Raw genomic sequence first — 20,105 nt, 5'->3', positions numbered from 1 at the left:
GCCATCCTGAGACGTGAGATGTTAAGTCTCATTAAGTCCAGTAGTTACACTGGCTACAATGCCCTTCAAACTGGAAAACAACAGTGACTACACACTGCTGGCGGCAGAAATAGACATTGCCAGACTTACCTAGGCGGACTCTCATATATGAGACACCTACCACCAGTGAGTGTATGTTTATTAATATTGCTATTTGATGTTTAAATCTTTTATTATATCGGTCTATAGAGTGTATTCGTGGACAGCAAATATACAGCCTAAAATATTAATGAAATGGTGCCACAGCGGTTAATGCTTCTACAGGGTAGATTAGGCTATATGCCTAGGTTTTGGATCAAAGCCAAAGTCGATACTGTAAATGATGCCCTAGTTCCATCTAGATGTGATTAATAAAATCTAAATATTAATTCAGTAATTTTAACAATTATGTTTCGCTTTAACGATAGGAAATTGTGAAGATATATGAGTATTCTCACAAATAACAGACATTCCGGGCTGATACTGAGCAGAAAAACCCAAATATCACTTTGCCCGGTCCGGAATTCGAACCCAGGACCTCAGAGCGCTGCCGTACCGCGCAGTACAACCACACCACCAAGATAGTCAGTTACTAATAAATGTTAATTATAGGCCTTAATTGCTTTATCGTTTACATTTAAAGTCGAAAAGCGTTTATACAATCTGTTAATCATTATTATAGTTTCCTAACTGTCATAGCTCCCTAATTGCCGTTTTGTTTCTTATTAGGGTTGTCACTTAAAACACATATTTTCTATTAAATTCTATTCGTTATTGGTGGTTTAATTCTATATTTTGCTCGTAGAAGGATATATTTTATATCCGCCCTGATAGCGACCACCCTACACAACATGTTAAACCCCGCCATAATGGCCTACGTAAGTGTGTCGGGTTCCGGGTTTAGCCTGTGTATATCCGGTTGCAACCGGCCAGCATAATTGTCCACTGCCGAGGGGTGATCATCTCTCGTCAGTCGACATTCAAATAGAACCCACTCCACTTACCATCAGGTTCAGTGGGGTCATTTTGCCGTATAAAAAAATTCATTACAATTATTCCACTTTAATAATTCCCCTTTCGACTGACGTAGTATTTATTGCTAGTCATAATGAATTGGAGTAGTAACGTGCTTCCACTATCAAATTTAACGTTAATTATAATCAACATTGTGACAACATGAGGGTTTTACGCGAGGCCGTGTATCTCGACGTCATGCAGAAAACATGAGACATACATAAAGAGCATTAAGCATTTTCCTTTTTCAAGAAATACCGAAGTGTACATCAACGTCACTAGAGCCATGTTTAAACCTATGTAATCATTTACTGAGTACAAGTCTAGAATCCGAGTTGATAGAAAAACTCAAAATCATTTTGTCTAATCCCGAAATACAGAGATCAGTGCGACAATTGTAGAACAATATGGCACCGTTGAGACAACCCTATCATAAATAGATAACGAAGAAGATAAAAAAGCAATTAACGTCATATAAAACTCGATATCAAACAGTGACAATATATATTATAATTCGTTTTTCCGTGTCAGTTAATTGAAAATCAAAAGAGGTGCAAAATGAAACTCTGTATAATATTTTTAATCTGCGTATATTGGAACGTCCGAAGTTTAGAAGCACATGTCATCCCCGATCATCCGAAAGAAGTGCAACCTGTAGAAGTTGAACAAGAGAAAATCACAATGAGGTCTATGATGCCAATATCAAATTGTCCTTCGGGATTTACAAGGTTCAATAATATATGTGTTGAAAATGATTATTAAGAGAATGTACAGAAGAAATTGACAATATCACAAGTTTGGTCCTCAATAGTTGAGTGTTAACTTCTATTTAATATTTAATATTTAAAATATGTATTTTTAATTAAGTTTTTATGTGAATAAAATATAAAATTGAATTATTATTTTTTTATTTTAAGGAATAGTATAAAAAAGCGGGATCACATTAAGTAAAATATTCACACAAAAAACTAAGGTAGTGTAATCGAAGAAAGCCCGATTCCTAATAAGGCCCAAAATCAATGTTTTTGGTATTTTTTTGTGTTCTAGCGCAAAACATACTACGATATTCATTCATTTATTATTAGATTTAATTAATTAATAAAATGTAATATGTTGCAATTTCATCAAAGGTCATCTATATCTATATCTATCTATATCTATCTATACTTATAATAAATCTGTAGAGAGGTCAATTCTGTACATGAAATATATTTCCAAAATAACTATCAGGGGGTGATTAGGGATCGATACTGATGCCAAAAATGCAATTAGTAAAATTTTTGTCTGTCTGTCTGTCTGTCTGTATAACCGTTATAGAAACAAAAAGTACTCGACGGATTTTAACGAAACTTGGTACAATTATTTGTCATACTCCTGTGCTGGTTATAGTATACTTTTCATCACGCAAGGGAAATGTTGGGAAAACGGGAGAAGTTACTCCATTTTTTAAGCTTCCGCCGCGTGTGCAACCTTAATGGTTAAAGCTACACAGAAATCATGTATGACGGAAATGTTCGCCTTAAAATTATATATAAAATATCCCACGACAGCATATGTCTATCTTTTATGGTTGACTCACAATAACACGTGTAGCTCCCGATAGCATAGCAGTTCGAAGCTTTCTCATTATATTTGTCTACTCTTACGTTTATAACACTCTCAGTCAGCCCCGGATCTAGGGGGCAAGCCAGGGCCCGTGCCCCGGGCGGCGAATTTAGAGGGCGGGAAATTCAAACTTGGCAGACGAATACACATCTCATCATTAACGCAACTTTGACTACTGCGACATCTATACTCTATACTATTATATAAAGCTGAATAGTTTGTTTGTTTGAACGCTCTAATCTCAGGAACTACTGGTTCAAACTGAAAAATTCTTTTTGTGTTGGATAGCCCTTTGTTTGTGGAGTGCTATAGGCTATATATCATCACGCTACACCCAATAGGAGCGGAGCAGAAATGGCTAATCTCAGGAACTACCGGTTCGAACTGAAAAAATATTTTTTGTGTTGGATAGCCCTTTGTTCGTGGCGTGCTATAGGTTATATGTCATCACGCTATACCCAATAGGAGCGGAGCAGTAAAGGATAATTTCAGGAACTACCGGTTCGAACTGAAAAAATATTTTTGTGTTGAATAGCTCTGTATTCGTGAAGTGCTATAGGTTATATATCATCACGCTATACCCAATAGGAGCGGAGCAGTAATGGCTAATATCAGGAACTACCGGTTCGAACTGAAAAAATATTTTTATGTTGGATAGCCCTTTGTTCCTGGAGTGCTATAGGCTATATATCATCACGCTATGACCAATAGGAGCAGAGCAGTAACAGTTTCAACATGTTGCAAAAACGGGGAAATTATATTATTTTTGAGAGCTGCTGTTGCGTGCGCTGCGTAAACGGTTAAAGTTATGCAACAATGATGTATGACGGGATTGTTCCTCTTAAAAGTTATACAAAAATTTATTCTAAAACAAAGTCCCCGCTGAATTTGTCTGCCTGAACGTGTTAAACTCAAAAACTACCCAACGTATTAGGATAAAATTTGGTATGGAGACAGTTTGAGACCCTGGAAAGAACACAGGCTTCCGGGAAAATATATAGCGTGACTTTTATAATGGAAAACTTTAGCCTGAAAAACTTTATATAGCGGGCGGAGCCGCGGGCAAAAGCTAGACCAGTATATAACACACATAAATTATTTTCCCGCGGAGCGCGAAATGATGATGATGATGAAAAAAGTAAAAATATAGGTGGTTAGGGGCGGCATTATCCAGATTTTGCCCCGCCTTGAAAAAAATCAAGATCCGGGGCTGCTCTCAGTCATCCCTAATTAAAAAAATTAACATTATTAAATATTCCATAAAAAAGAATCATAGAAATCAGAAACACCAAAGTTATACATGAAATACGCTAATAATAAGCCATCACCCGTGAATACTGAATCATGCTATATGCTTCCTTCGATTTCACCAGGATCCCATCATCAGACCCTGACCGGACAATCGGACCACCTGCATACCACTATACATTAAAAAAACATCCCGACAAATTGAGCACCTTCTCCATTTTTGAAGTCCGAAATCCACGCGGGCGAAGCTGCGGGCGGAAGCTAGTTTTAAAATATTTTCATAAAACGATTTTAAGATCATTAAATGTGGTGGGTCTTTAAGGGTTCCATTATTTTATAATTGAAATGAATTAAGTATGTAATATTATTTTTTTCTTACATGCTTATTACTTTTAGTTGATGCTAGCTCTTATTATTCAATATAAATTTTATCAAGCCGATTTGAAAAACATAACCTCAAATTAAGTATCAAATGGACAAGAAATTCCTACAAAGTTTCTTTCTTATAATTCACAGAAGATCAAAAATAACTGCTTAGACGGGATCGCATTGCGCAACAACTGTCCTATAACTTTTTTCTTCTAACATAATTTGCAGTAAATGTCTACTTAGACCCTCCACTCGATAGTAAACGACTAGACGAGATAAATTCTGGAGTGCGTAGAAAACATGTCCATAAGTCGGCAATGGTTGATTGTCTCTGTCAGAAGTTGTTTTGAATCTTATAAATGCTATAGTTATTCGTTGTGATGTCTTTTGGTAGTTACATATTGTTTTTATAACTACTTACTTTTCCAGTTTCTAAAAATGCTTATTTATAAGGCATTTCTTAAAGATACAATATTAAAGTGAATTAGATTTATATTTTTCCGATTAATAATGTAGCGTAATGTTAATAATAATACTTTAAATGTCTAGAACTTTTAAACTATTTAAATCCACTATTTTTAGATTTGAAGTTTTGTTAGTGATCACTCAAAATCTTGTGAATTTATTATTTACGGCCCAAGAAAAGAGTAAGTATAGTGAGTATGCTATTCAATCCATATAAGTCTGCAGAGATTTAAAACTCTGGCTTTTTGAGTTTACATAAAGCATGAAGCAGTATTATTTCACAATGATTCGTTCGATCTTCCTCCGTATTATGAAAATACTACGGCAAAATCGGTAACAAAACACAATAAAATTCAATTACTTCTCCAATGTGTTTACTTCGCGATAGATTGTTATTACTGTAGATGTTTTGCGAGAATCCTGTTTGCGAACATGTGATTGGAAATAGTTCGCTAATATGCATTCCATTTGTGGAATTCTCGCAACGCTGGAGGGGTTGTGAACGAATAAATTACAATAATGTACGAAAATACTTCTATATTTCGCCATTATAGAGATAAGTGCAGGCTTCCATCGAATAAGAAAATTGTATAAGGGAAAATATTTGATCTTTTAGTTGTACTAAAGGCTTATTTCGACTTCAAAAAAGGAGGAGGTTATCAATTCGACGTGTTTTTTTTTGTAACCTTAGAAGTCAGTCTTTTATTAATGATTATACGATTTATTAACCGTGTCACCGACCCCAAAATTGGTAGCCAAAATATAGATTATGATAAATATTTGTTTGGTTTTTAGGGTTTTATGAAGGTGTTTTTTTGTTAATGGGTTTTCTATTGAATAAGGGTAACATATTTTCCTAAATCTCTAATATCTTGTATTAATTACATAAGTCATTTGAAGAACAAACGGAAATAAAACTACCTATGGAAATAGATAAATAAAAAGAATTTTGTTGTGGTGTTAAGAAAAAAGGGGATGACTATATCAAATTTATCCTCAAGATTGAATTAAAACCGTCTACTATTAGAGGAATTAGAAAATCCGCCAAAATAAACAATAAATAGTACAGAAATTAATGAAGGACAATGGGCTCACAATAAATCTCATGAAAGCGCGCGAGTGGAAATTTCCACGTGACAGTTTTATTTGAGGCTTTTCCATTTGGTCGGACCCATTTTGTGCTGAACCGGCGGAGTAACAAATTAAAGGTTTTGATACATCATTATGTACTTAAATACGGAGCCACACTGAGTTTTTATTTTAAGGTAGTGTGACCGGAGAAGCCCGGCCCCTAATATAGCCCAGTTTTCAAAAATCCTTGTAAAACTTTACCAAACTATTATAAATTATGTGGCCCATTAATGGATCCGTTACCTTAGATGAGACGAGGAAGCTGTTCGCCTAATGTTATGTATCACGATTACGCGTAATGTCAGCAAGAACTTTTAATTACAAAGCACTGCCTGGCATTGTATTAATTTCGTTACTCTATGACTAGATTTAAGTCTAATAATGCTTAGCAATATAGTAGTTACTTATGTTTGATTTCGTACATTACTTTATATGTAACAGAAAATCATTCGAAGAATTAATTCTTCTGTGAAATCACCATGAAATTGGTTGAAAAATAAAGAAGTGATTCATATTATAAATATTGTGAGCAAAAGGAGGGTTATCGCGATATCTTTATCTCACGCATAATGTCCAGTGACACTTGGTGACGTCAGTTTGCTACTAACTTTAACAGTTATTTGACAGCTACTAACTTATTATTGTGTGCGACTAATTTATTATTGTGTGGATATTGAATTTTTTTTCTGTTATATTTTGGATGACAAAGATTTTTGTAAATGTATTTTAAGAATATCGTCAATCACCCGTATTGCGTTGGCAAGAATGACCTTCAACCCAGAACACAACAATGACAAAAATAAACATCGAGTTACTCAGCGAGACTGAAAAAAACGAATGACCCACCTTCCAAATCCTTCCCGTGGCAAAAAACTCATCGTTCCACTTCTGCAAGCCTATGACGTGCACCAATTAGAATTCTTGAAAGTCAACGATTGACCTCTTTATCTTTCTGTTCGTACTGTCTGGATATACAAATCTCAGTTGATTGTCTATGTGGTACCAAAGTGGGATATCTTTATCCTACTCTTTATCCGTGAGGATGTTCAGTTGCTATTTTCTTTTTTACCCGACTACAGTGTTACGAAGAAAGGAAACGATTCTAACATCCTATATATGTAATATATTGTAACAATTTTAAATTCCAGTCAACCGTCGCTTCCAGTACGCCGATTTTGATAAATGAGGTGTCTATCGATTCGTCTTTATTGTAATATGATTACAGGCTATATATTTTGCAAATTCCAATTTTTAATAAACTTTAATTGATTTTTATGTAATTTACAGAAAATACGGTACTTTCACATTCGTATCTGTCCTGCCTTGTATATTTTGTAATTCTTGGGTACTTTTACCCTACTCTACCCTTGTTCCGCCCTGTATAAAGGTACTCACGTCCGGGCTGATGTCTGTGAAGTTGGCGCTGGAGACGAACTCCTTGAGGAAGCCGTCCAGCTCGGTACCCTCGATATATCCGTTACCTGCAAAATACCAGTAACTTAGTCTTCTCAAGTTTATTATAACCACCTTTTTTAATTTTTTCACACACTCACGCCTTATATCTCCAAAGGGGTAGGTAGGGGCACAATTGGTGCACCCACTTTTCTGTATATTCCGTCCAATAAGGGCGAGTAAAGGGGTAGGCAGAGGCACAACTTGTGCACCCACTTTTCTGTATATTCCGTCCAACAGGGACGAGTTATTCTCCATATCAGGCACAAATTTCCAGACACCGTGTTGATACTGAGTAGAAAAACCCAATATCTCACTTTACCCGGGGATCGAACACGAGACCTCAGCACTGCAGTACGTATACAAATATAGCAACGAAGCAAGTGATTGTAGTAATGTGTCAAGAAAATGTAACCTTAATAATTTTCACAATTAAGCACTATAAGAGTGTAAAGCATCCCGTTCATAGAATTTTTGAAAAGAATATTAGTACATTTGCAGATCTGAGTGATATCACGAATAACAACCAAAGATAAAAAAAATATTTAACGACACGGAGCACAAACACAATCATAAGTGGTTCAGCAATGGACAAAATCAAGGAACAAGTTCAACCCAATTTATGATGCCTATTACTGAAATCCCTAAAAGTCCTAATTACTTTTCGTAATAAAATAAAACCGAGCGCCATTATCTCCAAGCCATTTACCAAGATTCCTCCTTTTCTTCTACAAAAGTTGAAATTAGGTCTGGCGAAAGTGGCGCATTTGATTCCCAACAGCCCGATCCCTTCAAGATAAAGGGAATAGGTATTTGATTTGACGAAACTTGATGTTTGGCTGCGAAAAGAGCGAAAGGAAAAAATATAACAATAAGTTTTTAGTGCGTATATTTACAGTATTTATTTTCTTACTAGTTGACCCGACAGACGTTGTCCCGTCTTAACTATGAATTTGCAGCGCGCATTCTGTCAATCGCTGACAGTTATTTCAAACAATTGACACGTTATATAAAATTAATATTTTTGTTAAGTTTTCTTAAATTTTCATACTTTCCACACATTTTTTTGGAATTATTTCTTTCATAAGAACCTTCTCCTTGACAATAGCAAACACAACAAACAAAAAAAAGTGAAATCGGTCCAGCCGTTCACGCGTGATGGCGTGACCAAGGGAAATGGGGATTCATTTTTATATATATAGATATACTAAAAAAAAAAACAGGAGAATTCTATTATGTCATTTTCATTATAATACTAGCCCTATATACTGTACTCCCCACTGTTTCACTGATAGGATTTATGCGTTAGTCCACCTCGCTGTCCAAGTCAAAATTCTTATGGAGTATTCTCATATATGTATGTAGGTTTCTTCATGATGTTTTCCTTCATCGTTAAAGCAAACGATAATTGATAAATACACACGTAACTTCGAAAAGTCAAAGATATATGCCCTGAGTTTAAAAAGGATATAGCGATTATAATGTTATGGGGTCTTGACTGTGAAGTCTTAAATCTAATTCCCAGGGTTGTCAAGCCCTGAATGGAATACCAGAGGAGATTGATGTCAGATTATACAGTGTTATTTTGACATTGTATTATAAAAAGAAAACAAATATTTATCTTCTTGAAATAACAATTTAAACTTACTCGAACCGTAGTAGTTGTAAAACAAGTGTAAGTTTCGAACACAATAAATAATAAAAGTAGTTTTAATTTCGCACGTCCTAATGCTACTATTACATATACTATTATGTTAGGATTTTTATTAAAATAAACAGAAATAACACTGAGTACAGATATACTTTTACAAATATTACACAAATCGAACAACCGGTACGACTGGTAATGAACAACTGTACGCTGCTGACTGACTACTGCCTCGGGTTTGTTTTTTTTTTTTTATCCCTGTCATACGTTTGTTAGCCTGGCAGGGCCGGCTTATACAAACACACCGGTCTTGCGGGTGCGTGCTTTAGGCACTACGAGCCCTTAAGTGACCATGCTGAGGGCAACCCTCTAAAGGGTCACGGCCTCGGCTCAGGACGGCCACTGAGAGATGATGTTTTGAGGACATCAACGATTATGGAGTTCGAGTTTGTCAAACGCTCTGTGTTTTTATAGCAAAAGGTATCACAAATACCCTCACAAAAATATTTCAATCCTTACAATAAGATAATTCGACGGGGCGGCAACATTATACTTTCAGTCAGAAATGCTCTCACGCACACACCATATTCGCACTAAACCATAGCATATGAAGTGATAAAAACACAGAACAATGTCACCGGGATTTTTGACATAATATTAGCAGAGTTAAAGACCAATATATGGTTGTTTTATTGATGAATGCAATGTTAAAATGACCCTGTATAAATAAAGATCGACAGTTGCACCAGAATAATATTTTTGTTCGTTTGTGTTATCGACCGACTTTATTTATGCTTGACAGCAGAAAATAGCATTGTGATTACTACCAACGTTGTCACATAACAATAAAATTTGATAAAATAAACAGTTGTGTTTTATCGGTCAATAACCGTGAAATATTTAGTTTTTCCATTATTATGTAGATAAAAGTTGGACGAAGGCTAATACACTAAGTTAATAAATTATGGATGTCAAATTTCGATTCGCTTGCGCACTATTACAGGATTCAATGTTATACGTTTTGCACAAATGGATTTATAAATATCTAATGATTCCATTTTTTTCCGTAAAAAATATGATATATTGTCTTTTCTAATTATTAACAAAATAAATCTTTAAAATCTCGTTTTTACAACATAAATTACAATATTATGTAAGCTTAATAATTACGGACCGAATAGTTTACTTTTAATTTAGCCAGTTTAAAATTTACTTAATCGTTTATCTGATAAATGAAAATTAGCCCTGTATAGTTTATTTGTGATAGTTTCGTGGCCCATCCAAGATCAAACGATTGGAGTGAATCGACATTGCGGAATCCGTACTCATTACTCTAAATTTGCGACGTTTCATTACAGGGAAGCCATTTTGTTATTAGTACGTTTGAATTTGGAATGGGCAACGTTAAATCCAGATTTGTGATTGAGTTTCTGATTGGTGTAACCAGACATAAAACTATATAGTGAGTTATAGACCGGAAATCAGGAGCAAATTTTTGCTTCAAAAGTTATTACCGATTAGTAATAAGTCGCTGTCGTATTTGAAATGTCCGTGTGACAAAATGTCACAACGTCCTTAGATATTAATACAAAAATAATATATTTACAGAAACTATGCTAATTTTCGCATTAAAAACATGCAAATCATGATATGGAAAATATGTGAAGTATTTTACATTGATGTTTTGCCATTTCACGAGAGACTGAGTAACTATCACATATACGCAATGTTTGTATGACAATCATCCCAATGCCCGCTCTATATAATCTTAGAACCTTTTGGGTGTAACCTAGGTTTTTATGAATTTTCGTGTAAGGGTCAATTCACACGAGGGTAGAGTTGATGCGCATTGAAATGTCAAATTCTTTATAAGTTGCACGAACACACGTATTCGTGTAAATTCGTGCGCATTCGCACCCTTATACATTTAATAGTAATGGTAGTAAAAGGTCAGATTGTTAAATCTATTTTTCAAATATTTAAATAAATAAATAAAAATCAAGTGCTTGTTTATTCGATAAACAACCCTTTTCCAAAGATCACATAAATTTACAGTAGAATTTTGCGACCATTTTTCATCTGTTCCCTCATTAATTATCTGTACTAACGTCTGACTGCTTCGGTGGCGTAGTTGTACTGCATGTGCAGTACGGTAGCGTTCTGAGGTCCTGGGTTCGAATCTCGGGTCGGGAAAGTGATATTTGGGTTTTTCTGCTCAGTATCAGCCCGGAGTCTGGAATTTGTTCCCGATATGCTAATAGGCTCGCCCCCTATCATGGAACGGAACACACTTGGCGAAAAGTGGGTGACCTGGTTGCGCTTCTGCATACCTCTTCGGGGATAAATGCGTGTTATCAGTTTATGTTTCGAAACGACTAAACGAATTTTGACGAAAATGCATCATTAAGTAGAAAATTCAAAGCGTTATTAAAAATTTCAACCTAAATATCTTCTTTACAATCAAATCCATGGCCAAAGGTAAGATGTTACTAAATACGAAAGAATTGCTCTCATAAATGAATACATCAAAATCGAATAGCGCTAAAGTGAGAAGGCGCAACCCTGATACCGTCCTCTTGGGTCGAATACATTTTATTCCGTTACATTTTTATCGATAAGTTCTGTTATCGATTTGATAGGCAGCAATATGATTATTCGAATTAAAGCATTTCATTTACACTTTTAATCGTGTAGTGCTATGTTCGATTCTTATGTCAGCGAAATGTAGCTAAAATAATTTCCACTTATAAGATTACGTAGAGTAAGACAGGAAAACGGTTTGGTAACTGAAATAAATTCTTAAATTGAATAGATTAATGGAAGGAAATTATACAATCGATGAACCACTTTACAGATTACATTAAAATTGGAAAAGTAAATCGTAAGTTATCCATCGGAGAGGAAACTCGTTTCTTATGTGGCTTATATATACATTAAAATAAAACTGTTTTACGGATTTTCTTGGGAAATAATTTAATTATATAACTATAAAATATATGTTCGTACGACCAACCATTTAAGGCTGCAAAGTCTTCAAAACGTCGGGGGAAAATGATTGTGTAAAAAACTGCGATCAAACCGTAACATAGTCTTATTTTATTGTCTATTAATCGCGAAGACATAGAAAACCATTATAGCTCATGTATGAATACATCAATAGTTTGTAATTGCAAAAAAAATAAGTGTGGTATATAGAAGAGGTAACACAATATAATTATATAGACAGAATTTATGTTTGTAAATGATACAGGTCAGAAGAGTTAAAATTTTCATAATTCTGCATAAAATTATGGAAAAATATGTAATTAGTAACAAATACTATTTAGATCACATTCATGAATAAAAAAAATGGAGTGTTAGAAACTATTATTTGACAGAATGGCAATAAGAAATAGTAAAAACTATCAAGTTGTATGAATTGACGAATGACGCTAGAAAACTAAAATTAAAAATCAATTTAACTTTTGACCAAAAATGCCTTTTTTAGGAAATAAATTATGGCATACCAGCTTTTGGTCGCAGATTCGCCCGCGCGAAGGGTTTTCCGGGATATTTTTTTTCCGACTTACTTGATATGTTGTTATATCATGACCAAATTATACAAAATCATTATAAATTGTAGCCTATGTGTTATTCTGATGTATAATCAATATTACTGTAAAGTTTTTTCGTGAAAGAGCAACAAACATACATACATACATCCATCCTCACAAACTTTCGCATTTATAATATTAGTAGGATTTGTGCTTCTTTTTGTTAAATTTGTGTTCAGTAACAGGAGCAGATAATGCTATTTTTAATGGTAATTCAAAAATGTTGTATTTGTGATGCACTATCGATATTTTTCATTCGACGTTGTCCCATCACTAGTCAAGGCTTAAGGTTTGTACCTTCGCATCCGCCACTCAAGACCTTGTTGAATAAGTGCAGAAAGCTTTTCTGTAGCTATATTTGTGGAGAAAATCGACCCTGGAGTATTGTAAGATGGAATCTGTCGTGTGATATAATAGACCTTTTGAATTGAAATAAAATTCCAATACACAATTTCTTGAAGGGAGCTTTGAAATTATGTTTTCTCACACCACGTTTCAGGGGGTAAGCATAAGACGGTAACATGTACAGGGTTCTTTTGACATAGCGTCAATAAATGAAACGTCATAGTAGTCTTTGCCTCTTCTAACATAGTATCAGAAACATTTCATCATCATCATCATCTCAGCCACAGGAAGTCCACTGCTGAACATAGGCCTCCCTCAAGGATCTGCACGTCGACCTGTTGGAAACCAGACCAGAAACATTTATGAATAACGAATGTTTACACTAAATGTCCCGATGTAACTTTTTTGATTTTTTTATCATTTTGTCGTTTCGAGTGAATGTGGTGTTGAAGGTTTTATAGGTATTATATCAATTGGGTATTTGACATAGTAAAGAAATAAATAAATTTGGTATTGAACATTATATAATTTAAGGTGTTAATTAAGAATATTTGACTTAAATTACAAATAAAAATTATTTAATATTTTATTTTCCGAAATAAAAATAAGAGTTTTTGAATCTGTGCATCATTTACAAGAAACGTCTCAAGCGAGCAAGACTAGAGAACGTGACGTCACGATGTATTATATGTAATGTCTTGTCTATTGGTCTTGTAATTCCGAAAAAGATTTTGGCGCGTTTCGCAAGTTTCATTAATATTTATTTGATTATTTCGTGTCCAAAGTGCACTTCACCGAGAAACAAACATGGAAATTGGTTTTATTCAAGCGGACAGTGCAAATTTGCCAAAAATTGTGTCTTTTATGATCGCAAATTTCTTTGCCTCAAACTCGGACTTTTGTTCTGCACAATTGAGGAACGTGAAAACTTCATTGTAAGTACAAAACTATCCTTTTCTGATATTTTGTTCAATTCACAATAGATTACAGTTTGATTTATGTACTTAGCCTTATTTTGTTTTGCTATAAAATAACCTTCGTGTCATGCATATGATAGGTACATGTTTACTTTGTAGACTATAAATACAAATAATACATTTATTACGTTACCAATAAAATCATAACTTATAAGAATCTTACTCTGGTTAGGTACCTGTTATTTGTGTAAAATCTTTTCAACGAAAAGTTTCTCGTATTGTGGCTATCTGTGATGCTTTATTTCTATTTTTACAGATCATCAAGACAGTTGTATGGTGATGATGCTAATTCATATGCTAACTCAAATCCTAAAACATCAAGCTGATTACAAAGTGCCCGACATTCTTCAGTTCTCGATGCATTATTAGAGCATCAAGCATAAGAAAGGAAGTGACTGTGAAACGTTTTTAGCCAAAATTAATGGTGTTTTTACACAAGAAAATATAAATTTTGTGGAAAGTCTGACTCGAGCACAACAGGAAATTCAAGCATGGCATGAGTTAAGGTATTATTTATTTATAGGTATTTGATTGCATTTTAAATGTGATGTTGCCTTTTTAAATGTGATTTGATACTGTAAGTATTGAACTAATAAGATATTTAAAATCAATGTTCTAGAGCAAAATTCCCAACTTGGGGTCTGTGGACATATCTAGAGTCGGCTGATTTCAATGTTAAAGCTATATGAAGTTTCAGGTTGTGCTTAAGAGAAGCATTTTATTGTGATTTAAGGAGGTCTGTGGTGATCATCTTTGCTCATTTAGTGGTCCACAGCTAAGAAAGGTTGGAAAATGCTGTCTTAGATTAATATATATTGGAATTATATGTTTCCATGTGAGATGCAATCTCAAAATGTAAATTAGTCTTGTAGCTTTACTAGTCTTTGATGTTTGTGTTCACATTCATATGTGTTGGGCACCCATTCTACAGGGCATCCTAGTGGGGATATAAATGTATATGTGGCCACCAGGCAGTCACTAGTTTAACATAAAAAAAAAATGAATTTTCTTTTCAGGAATAAAAGCATCAAAAGCATTTGATGTTTCACGATGCAAAATAACTGTTGGATCCTTGGTTGCCTTAATAATGGGAGCTAAAGTACCAGATACTCCAACCATGAAAAGAGGAAAATCATTGGAAGAAGTACTAAGAAAGGAGTTGGAAAAAAAATATGACAAGATTGCAGAATGTGGTTTTATTATTAGCCAAAAATTCCCAATGGTAGCTGCATCGCCAGATGGTATTTTAGAGGGTGACACAGTTATTGAAATTAAATGTCCAACAAGCCAAAAAAGTTTTATATACTATATATGTAACAACACAATCACAGAAAAGTTTGCACTCTAAGTTCTTTTGCAAATGTATGTGAGTAATTTAACAAAAGGTTTATTTTGTGTGGCAGATTGGGAATTTGAAAAAAATAATAAAGTCCATGTAATACCAATAGAGTATGATGAGATCAAAGTAAATGATATTTTATCTAAAGTTGTAAAGTTTTGGAAGAATAATGTTTACAATCTATTGTAAAAACTTATTTTTATAACTTAATATAGGAAAATAAAACATTATATTCTAAATTTTGTTTTTATTCGTCAAATGTTTTTAATTAAGGAGCCTAGTAAATTAATTAAGGCACGTGCAATAACAATGCAATCGTCCAAAAACTTAATTAAATTTGTATTGACAACTGAATGCGGTTTTAACATTAATAATAATAATAATTTTTATTGTAAATAACCGAATTTGTTTACAATTTCATAGGTTACATATTACAAAATTATTATAAAAAACATTGAGAACTCCCTTAGACGTCGGATGACTCTTTCAATGTGGTATCAGTAAATTTGCTATCTCCTTAGTTTTTGGAGCTTCAACTTTGGTTTAATTAGACTTAACTGATACACTTGGCGGTCTCACTAAACTGCATCCCTTTTGTAATAACAGTTGCTCAATATGCTTGAATCCTCTATCAGCTAGTATAATCGCACCAGGTTCCCAATGATCTAAATAGTTGCAATTTTCAACCAAACATACATCGCTAATCCTGCCACCATAACCAGGTGAAATGTAGTTAATAATACCATCAGGTGTGCTACTTATAAGGTATTTTATTGTATTGGCCTTTTATAATCTTGAATAATAAACGAATCTCACGTATTGTTTATATTAAGAGTATTACATCATGACGTCACGCCCCTTATTTGTCACGTGACTTAGCGTTTCAGTGGGAAACACAAAATGTAATTATTAAAACTGTCTTTTAGCTATTAAAATGGCTCTAAATATAAAAAAAAACAATTGTCAAGCGTATCTTTAGTGACTCTAGAACATTTTAAAGTACTTTACGAAAATTTGTCAAATACCCAATTTAGCTGGCTGATATAGAGAATGTCACTGTAGTTTCCATAGCGATGGAAAATAATGAGAACAAAAATGGTGTTAAATGTGATACATACGATGTAGCGTAAAACTCAGCTAATAGTAAATAAAGTCTGCTTTGTTTATAAATTCTAAGGGTGTTATTACTCTGCAGTATATCCCATACCTAACATGTGGTATGTGAGTGAATATTTCTAACTGAAAGTGTGATGTTGCCGCTGCGACGAATTCTCTTAATTGGCATTAGGATGTATATTTAAAATTACTTTTATTGATATTTAATTTGTTCAAAACTTACTTTTTTATTTTACATCTACGTTTCGAGTAACTTATTTTTTTTTATTCAAACACAAGTTACACTTAGACTCGAGTTCTTATATCACGAGTGCCACTCCGTACACACCCACAAGCTGTCAATATTGACCATACTAAAGTCAGTTTGAATGGATATCAGTTCAAATCAGTTGAACACAGTGAATGTTCGGAACGACATATCTAGTACGTAGTACATATTATATCGATTATATGCAACACTATGCGGAATATTATTGTAACTATCGGCGGTAGATTGTAAGAATGTCATTGTTATACATCAGGGGCCTTATTCTCTATCCCGTTCTTTATCACGTTATTTTGACAGTGTGTAACAAGCCGTAACACAACGCATCATGTTTAGGACTATGGAAATTTGGCTTACAGAATACCATTCCACACACATTTCTCGAAGGTAACATGACACGGCCGCGTTACGCGTTTACACTATCATACAGAATAAGGGGGCTGTTGGGAATAAACCGTGTAATCAATTATACGCTGTCTCTTTACCCTCCTAAAGACATTAGAGTAAGTACTGTTGATTCGTACTTTGAATATTGATAGGCCAATATATTTTTTATTGTGTACAAATTACAGTCTAAAATGAATCATCTAATTTGTCTTGAGGGTCAAATTAGAAACAATACGGTCATGTTTTACACAATAGTTTGACAAATCGATATTCAGTGCTTTTGAACGCGACACGAATAGAAATACAAACACGGTCATAACACTTAACTCTGATATCAAATAATTATAAATAGAATGATAAATTTTTCAGTGCTATGATTTTTTTATTAGGCATGGCAATGTTGGTAGTTTTGTTGCTGAGTAGTATGTTTTTTACAGCTAAAACGCCCATAAACAGTAAAAACCACCATCCAACACTTTGAATTACAAATTGTTTGGTACTGCGCTCGCCATCCTGAGACATGAGATGTTAAGTCTTATTATGTCAAATAGTTACACTGGCTAATATGTTCTTCAAACTGGAACACAACACTGACTACACCCTTTTGCTTGGCGGCAGAAATATACAGTGCGGTGGTACCGCGGTGGCAATCGAGTCTAGTGTAGCGGATACGAATGTTTAGTGTATTTTTGAAGACCCACAGATCTTATATCTACTGTCAAAGGTGGCCTTTATTTTGTAGCCTTGTCGTTTAGTCCCTACTTTCTATGCAATAGTTTTATAGGTAATACAAAGTATTCAATTCTAAAATAGTAATTTGTTATCGGCATTGCATTGACATGAATTGTTAAATCTTCGCTGTAATTTTAATAAATTTTCTCAACTTTCAAATATTATAAATTGCAAAAAATGTATTTTTATATTTTTATCCGTTATTTCATGTAATGGCGCCCATAATGGACACATTACTTATGGTAACAAAATCTAAATCAAAATCGCTTCCTACGTATCTGTCACGCCTATTTAAGCACTTTCCAACCCAATTAACTTTAATATTAAGTTAAACGAAAGTCATAACCAGTAATGCAGTCGAGCACAAAAGCGTCCCAAATGGATTGAAAGGCTTCTCGTGAGGGGCGTCGAATTGGGGAGACTACAATAGCGTGAGTCGGGTTATTTCTGATGAGAGGTTTTAGGGGATTGTTATGGAAGTCTTGGGGCAGATTTTTCAATCTTCGGATAAAAGTTACCCATTAAATTATAACTTAAGTGATTATAAAAGTGATACCGTTCTTACAACTGACGTTTTAAATTTATGCATGTTGAATAAAATACAAATATCTTTTATCTCATTTATCAGTCTTTAAGGTAAGATTTATTCTGATTTATACAAGGATTATTGAAACGCCATCATAACTAAGACACTCAAAACCTTCAAAAAATACTATTGAAACAAATCATTTAATAAAATATTAATTCGTTATAATAACATTTTAGAAACGAATAAAATACTCGGTTAAACTAACAAATATAATTCACCCATTATCACCTCACAATAGTAAAAATAATCAAAAGATTTTCTTAACACAACCACGTTTTTAAAACATAAAATCAGTGTCAGCGCCATTAATGAACACAACTTAACATAACCTCAAAACATTCAAAAAAGGAACGTTAAAACCTAACCTATATATTAACAGTTTTACAAAAAATCCGCTTGTTTTACAAACTGGAGCGCCTAAAAAGTTCTTTAGACAGCACAAACATGTTTGAGCGTCTAGAGAGGTAAGATACTGTAGTTAGTTCTGCTAACTCGGTCAAGCGGTAAGTTGGCCGTTCCTTGAGTGCACTTCAAAAAACATTTTATAAATTGCAAGCGTATTTAAGAATTTAATTTAAGGAAGCGAAGTGCTTAATTATCTTTGTTTGCATTTCATTATGTTAACAGCGTTAACAGAGCTATTGTAATTTGGAGAAAGCTACAAGAGTTCGGATATTTTGACGAATAATTTTTAACAATGTAATTTTTTATGGGGCTGGCTGAAATATAATATTTAAAAGTAGATTTTATTTCTTCAGTATAGCTATTAACACGATAGCCGTAAAATAAGGTGGAATACTACCATTATTATTATTTAATTATGTTCTAAACATTATGCTTTATTGGTTTTCTCGGTGTTTGTAAAAATGCGCTGATAAAATAACTTTTTTTTTATTTTATCACGTGTATTCTTGTTGATATCCGATCGGGCACAAAATAAAACCTTCAAATAATTGAAACCGTTCAGTATCAAGTAAGTATTTGTTAAGGTGGTAGCTCATACATTTTGTTTTTTGTAACAGTATTGGCAGAATTTAGTCTAGTTAGTGATTCTCGCAGTTAAACGTAAAATAATATTAATCATGGATATTTCGGCCTTTAAAATTTAATATGACGAAATTTTAAAGGCAGAAATATCCATGATTATTAATTATTTTTACGTTTTTCTTTCAACTGCGAGAACTAATCACTAACTAGACGTGAATTTAAATTCTTTACTTGCCAATACTTGTTTAGTTACCCAGATTAAAGGTGAAACAAAATGTATGAAAATGGACCTTGAGGTATCGCCTTAATATCTACTATAAACAAATAAAACCTTCTTGGGTAATTAAAAATATTCTATTAGATTAAGGTCATAAAAAAAAAAAAACTTTTTGTTCAAAAAAGAAAAAAAAAATTTTTGACTGTTAATTTTTGTACTAAATAGTCTTCTAAGATCGTCAAATCAATAACATTAAATCGGTTTCAATGCCAGTATTAAGTCAAAGTATATCAAAAGCGAAAGGTGAAAATGCCGAGCAAGGCAGTAAAGATCATGCAATATCATGAATATTATACCGCTGTGGGATATTCGTTTCTTTCATGCATCACAATTACCTTCGCGGTTCGCGTGGCTGTTTTTTCTATAACATATTACCATATTTTGAAGGATACCTTGAAAGTCTGAACAACTCTTTTGTATGTACATTTTTTGATAAAGAATGTACCCTTTTTTTTATATGCAAGTTTAGTGGCTTTTATTCTACAAGTATATACATCATCGTATTCTACAACTAATTTAACGGGGTGAAACAATTTAAAATATTAGAA

At 33.6% G+C, this 20,105-nt stretch overlaps 1 protein-coding gene across 1 annotated transcript in view; it reads right to left on the bottom strand.

Moving 5' to 3' along the window:
* LOC115448417 (calbindin-32) overlaps positions 1 to 20,105 on the bottom strand; it is a gene marked incomplete in the record, with an annotated part of 83,419 nt that overhangs the window by 55,570 nt on the left and 7,744 nt on the right. Inside the window, 1 exon segment of the mRNA XM_037441148.1 lies at positions 7,246 to 7,331. Coding sequence (XP_037297045.1) covers positions 7,246 to 7,331 — 86 coding nt within the window.

This window comes from Manduca sexta, chromosome 4 (assembly GCF_014839805.1).
Source record: "Manduca sexta isolate Smith_Timp_Sample1 chromosome 4, JHU_Msex_v1.0, whole genome shotgun sequence".
Classification (NCBI taxonomy): Eukaryota; Metazoa; Arthropoda; class Insecta; order Lepidoptera; family Sphingidae; genus Manduca; species Manduca sexta.
Note: the sequence above shows the minus strand (reverse complement) of the source record. Positions and strands in the feature narration are given on the sequence as shown.